The sequence below is a fragment of the Miscanthus floridulus genome, chromosome 2 (genome assembly GCF_019320115.1).
Source record: "Miscanthus floridulus cultivar M001 chromosome 2, ASM1932011v1, whole genome shotgun sequence".
Lineage (NCBI taxonomy): Eukaryota > Viridiplantae > Streptophyta > Magnoliopsida > Poales > Poaceae > Miscanthus > Miscanthus floridulus.
The window spans coordinates 116,075,071-116,081,425 of record NC_089581.1 but is presented as its reverse complement, the minus strand read 5'-3'; the positions used below and the strand labels follow the sequence as shown (position 1 = coordinate 116,081,425).

The 6,355-nt window shown below is 47.9% G+C and overlaps 2 protein-coding genes across 2 annotated transcripts; one reads left to right on the top strand and one right to left on the bottom strand.

The window, feature by feature from the left end:
• Positions 1–1,460: 1,460 nt before the first annotated feature.
• LOC136536912 (uncharacterized) lies at positions 1,461–3,583 on the bottom strand. The gene is made up of 6 exons (XM_066529046.1): positions 3,542–3,583; positions 2,364–2,899; positions 2,022–2,285; positions 1,821–1,931; positions 1,652–1,714; positions 1,461–1,546 (listed from the first exon to the last, which is right to left on the bottom strand). Exons 1-5 carry the CDS (start codon positions 3,581–3,583, stop codon positions 1,693–1,695), a joined length of 975 nt encoding a protein of 324 aa, XP_066385143.1. The 3' UTR covers positions 1,461–1,546; positions 1,652–1,692.
• A 1,970-nt stretch (positions 3,584–5,553) lies between these two features.
• On the top strand, positions 5,554–6,117 carry LOC136536911 (uncharacterized). Its single transcript, XM_066529045.1, has one exon. The coding sequence runs from the start codon at positions 5,554–5,556 to the stop codon at positions 6,115–6,117; it is 564 nt and encodes a 187-aa protein (XP_066385142.1).
• Positions 6,118–6,355: the final 238 nt, after the last annotated feature.

The following is a 6,355-nucleotide window of genomic DNA, read 5'->3' as shown; positions in this document are numbered from 1 at the left end:
TGCTTTGAGTATTGGGTGTGTTCCGTCCTTTACAAGGGATATCCTCACCAACCCTTTATAGTCCAGGTGCTGAGAGGAGTTGTTTGTGTTCTACTCGGATACAAGGTCAGAGTCCTAAGCTATGCTTCGGGCGCCTTTCCTTGTATAGTCCGAATTGGAGTTTTGGTCTTGCACGTTGCTTTGCTCCATGCTCTTCTTGGTGATTGGGCTATGGGCTTTGTTACCAAGGCCCACTTCCCTATAGTACGGTCTATGGGGGGCCCGTAGTGTTCCCCATCGACATGCTTCTACTACGACACCCTCGGGACGCTGGCGGAGAACAAAATGGTGCCGACCTACCTGGCTCCTATACCCATGTACTACACCCACTCGGGCTATAACAGGCTCAAGAGGGATACGCTTAGGAACATGGGATTCTGCGTCGACGACGACCGGTTCCCCAACCCATCCGTGCTGAAGCTGGCCTACCCTGGCCAGAAGCGGATGTGGATCTCCATGATGGACTACATCAGGATGGACGGAGGCGGGAAGGAGATGGTGATGGTGGTGGTCTGGTGGAGGTCGAGGATAAGGTGGCCAGCCTCATGGAGGAGGTGCAGCGCAGGCGGCGCTACCCGCTGGCCATGCAGGAGCTAAAGGTCAGCGACGCCGACAGCCCGCCGGACGTGAAGAGGTGGATGGATAAGCTCGACGCGACGCTGGTGGACTACAACGTGAAAGAGGACTCACCAATCAACATTTATATGAACATGGCGTTTGCCATACACTACTACAGAAGTTAACTGTAGGGGCGGCTCTAGAGCCTCTATAGGGGCGGCTGCGCCAGCCGCCCTTCCCAGGGTGTTCCTACAGAGTGTGCCTTTGTAGGGGCGGCTGGTGTTTTCAGCCGCCCCTACAGTGCCATCTGTAAGGGCGGCTGGTAATATCAGCCGCCCCTGTAGTGGACTTCTATAAGGGCGGCTGTATCACCAGCCACCCCTACTGTGTGTATTTGTAAGGGCGGTTCAATCAAGAACCGCCCCTACAGTGGATTTTCCAGCAAAAAAATAAATAATTCAAATTTAAATCTGACCACACATATATATATAAAATTCAAATTTGAATCTGATCGCCACAAATATACATATATACATCCAAAGTCTGATCCAAACCATACCACAAGTCCACATTGTCATCAACGGCCTAGGGCTAGCCTATCAATCTCCCGAAGGTGTTGGTATAGAGGATTACTACCTAAGTCGAAAAGAAGATGATGGTAAGTGCCTTTATGGTACACAATCTAGTCCATTATGAAGTTGCAAAGGTCGCCTTCCATCTCTAAGAGCTCGTCATCCTTGTATGGGTTCCTTCTCGTGTCTTTATCTTTCTCCAACTACAAGAGAACAAGTTTAGGTTTACTATATCACAACATATGTGAACTCTTCATACTACGAGCGAAGAGGTTCAAACTTACTAGATTGGGGTTTCTGTTGTAGCCACCGATGGTACTCATCATAATACATGTGTAGTATCCACAATGTAGACTCCCAGGCTTCTGCTTGGGGCACTTTGTGTTTTGCATATGGAGATGTTAAGTAATGCTATTGACAGAAACGTAATATATGGAGTGCCAAAGTAAATGACATTTACCGCACATAGAGTTTTGACATACAACTTTTCCTTCCTATTTGGATGATGCCTCCCCTTATGTTCCTAGACATAGTGCCTGAATGCCCTGTTCCAATGGTTTTAGCAAATATAACTTGTTAGTATCTCACATTGAACCTTACAAGTATGTATACAAACATAGTAGCTAAAATGAGGATTGTCAATATGTATACGTCTTGACAATCGCTATGAAGTCTTTGTATGTCTCGACTGGGAAATCCGCTGAATCAAAGACCCATGCCATGCTATGTGAGAGCCAGACGCCTATGCAAATCCAGTGATCGCTGCATGAATTTAGTCATAGAAGGAACACATAAGCTCTTTTGCATCGAACAAAGTATATTGAACAAAGCTAAGTATACAGTCGAACTTACTTGAAGTGATATGGTATCCATATATTATCGTGTTGTTGGAGATTTTTAAAACATAGGGCAATGTATGCCGCAACCTTGAGGGACTCTTCCAATATTTTCTTGTTCCTGATGTCCTCTTTCTCCTTAAGTGTCTTTCCAGCTCCTAGTTCTTTGCAATCTAGTTTCCACTCTTTAGGGTAATTAAAATTTGTTGATGCTATAGGTGAAAGGTCTATATACCCGTGTTTCAGAGCTGACCTCTTTTTCACAAAGTCTGCTTGCATTCTACAAATCACGGTGCGGGTTAGTTACAACAAAATTAAAACATTACATTCATATCATATCGAGAGGGCAAGGAGTTACAGGCACCAAATACGAATTAGATTCATTTCCATTCGTCCGAGGTGGAAGCATGCCTGGATATCCCTAAACTCAATGGCAATTTGTCCACCTGGGGATCCAAATGTGCCGGTAGGGATCCATGCTTGTAAGATTTCTAGTTCTGTTATCTGAGCACGCAAGTACCAATCGTGGAACATTCTCATTCCACGTGGCAAGCATTGTATGACTCGGTTTGGTAGGAAGTTCTTGCCTTTTTCATATTTATCCGGGCAATCATTTGACCATTTGAGGTTATCAACAGCTGGATACTTGTTAAACCCTTTGTACAGTTTGCTAGTGGTGCCCTCCTCAGAAGCTGGTGCTCTGAATTCTTTTACTTGGTTCTTAGACTTGAACTGGTCATGGGCCATCCACTTGTGCACCGACGAGACGTCATTAATGCCCACATATGATGTCCTTATCTTGATTGGGATTTTGTTTTGAGCTTCCCATTCGGGCACGTCCTTGTCAACTTGTGCATCACCTGCTCTAGGGGCCACTTGTTCTTCACGTATCGGCTGTTTATGAGGCAATTGCTGTTCATGAGACACTTATTGTTCATGTATCGGCTGTGCTTGTTTAGAAGGATGTTGCATCTCATCATGCCTTTACTCGGTACGAGCTGGAGAAGGACGTGGCATGTCATCATGCCCATGCTCGGTACGAGGTGGAGAAGGATGTGGCATGTCATCATGCCCTTGCTCGGTATGAGGTGGAGAAGTCTCTAGCATGTGGTGGTCATGGTCATGGGCCGGTGAGTATACCTCCCCGTCCTCGACGGGTCACTCCAGAGGATGAACTTCAGTCGGAGTTGGCGAAGACTCGGTCAATACAATGTCCCGTCTATGCCAGAGGATGAACTGGTTCATGACATCTCCGAGTAACATGAGCCCCTCGGGAGTAGGGTGTTCTATCTTCCAAGTCATGAACTCGGGCTTCACGGTATGCACCTCGACCCGAGTGTAGTCCTACGGGATGTCCCTATTGTGCCACGTGCCTCCCGAAGGATGTGCCATGCCCGTTGCCACCTCAATGATCATGTTTTGCCTGCCCAACAGAACCACCAATTTGCAACTAGTTAGCGCCCGTATGCGATCGACGGGGGTTCTGGTTGCATTGGAACCTTGACTGCTGGGAACATCCGGAGGGCTGCCAACTACCGCCAGTTCTCCGGGCGGCCCCATTGGTGTTTGTGGCTCCATCGTAGACAGTCCTTTCTCCACCAACATCTTTTCAACTAGAGCCTTCACTTGGCGCTCAAGATTAGACTCTCGGTCTCTGCCATGTTTCTTATACATGTGCATCTCCTCTATGAATCCGTGCTTTCAGGACATCCTCTTCCCTAGCCCCCGGGTGCGTCCTGTGTGCTCGGGGTTTCCTAAGGCAACGGTAAGCTCGTCCCTCTCTCTGGAAGGGTTGAATGCGCCCTTCTCCTTGTCTTCAGCAAGTTTCAGTATCTTTGATACTACCTCTCCGGTCTCTGGCTTAGCAAACTTGAGGCTACTACCGGATGAATCAACACTCCTTGCGTATATCTATTGTTTAAGGCGTGGCTTCAACTTCGGCACCTCCGTATTCCCGACAGCTTCGGCCTCTGCGTCCATCTTCCTAAAGACCTCTTGCTTGCCAGCATAGCCACCAGGGCCTAGACGAGGGTAGTGTTGGTTCTTCTTCGCCTGCTCGCTGTTATGGGCACTGAGGGCCAATGATGCCTCTGAAGTCTTCTCAGCCACGAGCTCCTCCCATTGACTAGGAGTTATGTTGCCATACTCGTGGAAAGGAGTTAACTTCTGTTGGATAAAGTTCTTGTTCAGATCCGACCGCCAACGTCGGAAGCTCTGTCCCATTATCTTAAAAGCATTTTGTTATACCAACTCGTGCGTTCCCTCCGGAAACCTGAAGTTCTGCTTCAGCTTCTCCCATAGGTCTACCTTTTGGCTCATAGGTACAAGATTCCAGCCATGGATGGCTGGGTTCAACTTATCTCTAACTACAAACCCGATGTGATTACGGAATTTTGCCCTGTATGTATATGGCTCAAGGATCTGCCCGTCTGCCCTGACCTCCGTTATCACATAGCATGCCATGTCGTGATATTGGTTTGGCTTTCTAATCCCCCCTCGTTTCCTCTTTGGCTGGGCAGTCTCAGTCGTGGTTGTGTCCTGAGGTTGTGGAGCGGAGGCCTCATTGTGAGTATATGTGGCTCCTTCCTCTGATCTCCTTTGCCCCGCTACGTATTGTCCGGCAAGACGAGCCAGAGGCCGACGTCGTCTTTTCAAAGGTTGAGTAGGGACGACCTCTGTATCCGGCAGGTCAAAAGTGTTAGCAGAGGTAACATAAAGCCATAGCATTAGCCAAATTTACAAGCTACTAAGGCTTTATCCGTACCTCGTCGTTCAGATCAAAATCCTTGTCCAACTCGTCCTCCGTTGGCCTCCGTCTGGGTTCTTGTGGGAAAGGATCCTCGGGACTTACATATCCCCCTGATGAGGTGTCGTCATCATCATCCCCTTCTTCGCCTTGGGCATCCTCTCCGCCTTCTCTTCCCTGGGCTCCCCCACTGGATCCTCATCATCGACAAGATCCTCCTGAGTAAGCATCACTTCTAGACCCTTTTCTAACTCGTTATCGAACTGCTCCTGAGTAAGCTGGTCATCTAGTTCTTGCTCTTCATGGGATGGCTGCTCATCCTTCATGGGGCATCGGGATGCACTCTTTGATGTTCGCGACATTTCATGCCTTGTTCTAAGAGATGCAAGAAAAAAGTAATATAAGTAGTACTACTAGTGGTAGAAGTAGTAGTACTAGTAGTACAAGTAGTAGTACTAGTAGTACTAGTAGTAGTAGTAGTACTAGTAGTACAAGCATGAGTGTGCTATCTAATAGCATCATTTACAGCAACTGTAAATTTATATGCAGCCACCTTAATTTCTAATACTGGTAGTATGTCTGATATAATAAAGGAGAGATTAAAGATTATATTTCTTGCTGTGCCCTTAGCTTGCTCCATAGAGATGTCGTGCAAAAGACAAGAACAGATGACCACTTGGCCGGCCGAAACAAATGGTGATCGTCAATTAAGGTGGCAAGAACAGATGACTCCTTTGACAAATTATTAATTGCTTTTGTTGCTTGTAAATAAACATCTCATAATAGCAAATGTGCAGTTAGCATGGAGTTTAAAACTAACAACTGCGACACGAACACAGCTCTCCACCATGCCCAGGCAACTGCACGCCTACGTCACAACGCCATCTGCTTGGTGCAGGTTGATGGTGCTGACATCGTCAACCATGAAGGCAAAGTTGCGGCGTTAACAGCATACTTCAAATCCATCATCGGGCAGCCGGGCACCTCTGCACCAATGGATCTCAGCAGTTTGTATGATGGATCGCACAAACCCGGTGACTCTCTCACGGCGCCGTTCACAGAAGAAGAAACAAAGCAGGCGCTGCTGTCCATGAACTGGCATAGCGCCCTGGGGCCTGACGGCTTCGGACCGGCTTTCTTTTCAGCGGCCTGGAGTACGGTGAAGGATCAAATAATGGCGCTCATGTTTGCCTTCCATCAACAGGAAGCACAGTTGGAGCGAATCAACAGATCACACATGGTTCTCATCCCCAAGAAGCCCGGCGCGGTCACAGTGGATGTGTTCCGGCCGATTTGTCTGCAGAATTGCAGCCGATCATTGCCAAGGTCCTCACAAGGCGTCTGCAGCAAGAAATCCCAGCACTGATAGACCAGAATCACACGGGCTTCATTAGGGGGATCTGAAACCTTTGTTTATGCAACCGAGCTTGTTCAGGTTTGTCACAAGAGAAGGCTGCCAGCTTTGGTCCTCAAATTGGATTTTGCAATTGGGAAGGGCTGTTCAGGGTGTTAGGATTGATCTCCCACCAGTTAGGCCCAACGGCCTAACTGGGCCTTGTTCTCACGCCCTGATCGGGGGCGCCCAACCCTACATGGTTGGTGGA

Excerpts from the sequence above, each read along its gene's own strand:
- LOC136536912 (XM_066529046.1), bottom strand. The coding sequence starts at position 3,583 with ATGGAGCCACAAACACCAATGGGGCCGCCCGGAGAACTGGCG. Across the intron at positions 2,900-3,541 it reads GGCCGCCCGGAGAACTGGCG|CCGATACGTGAAGAACAAGT; the intron begins GTAGTTGGCAGC and ends CCTCATAAACAG. Across the intron at positions 2,286-2,363 it reads CTAATTCGTATTTGGTGCCT|AATGCAAGCAGACTTTGTGA; the intron begins GTAACTCCTTGC and ends CGTGATTTGTAG.
- LOC136536911 (XM_066529045.1), top strand. The coding sequence starts at position 5,554 with ATGGAGTTTAAAACTAACAACTGCGACACGAACACAGCTCTCCACCAT.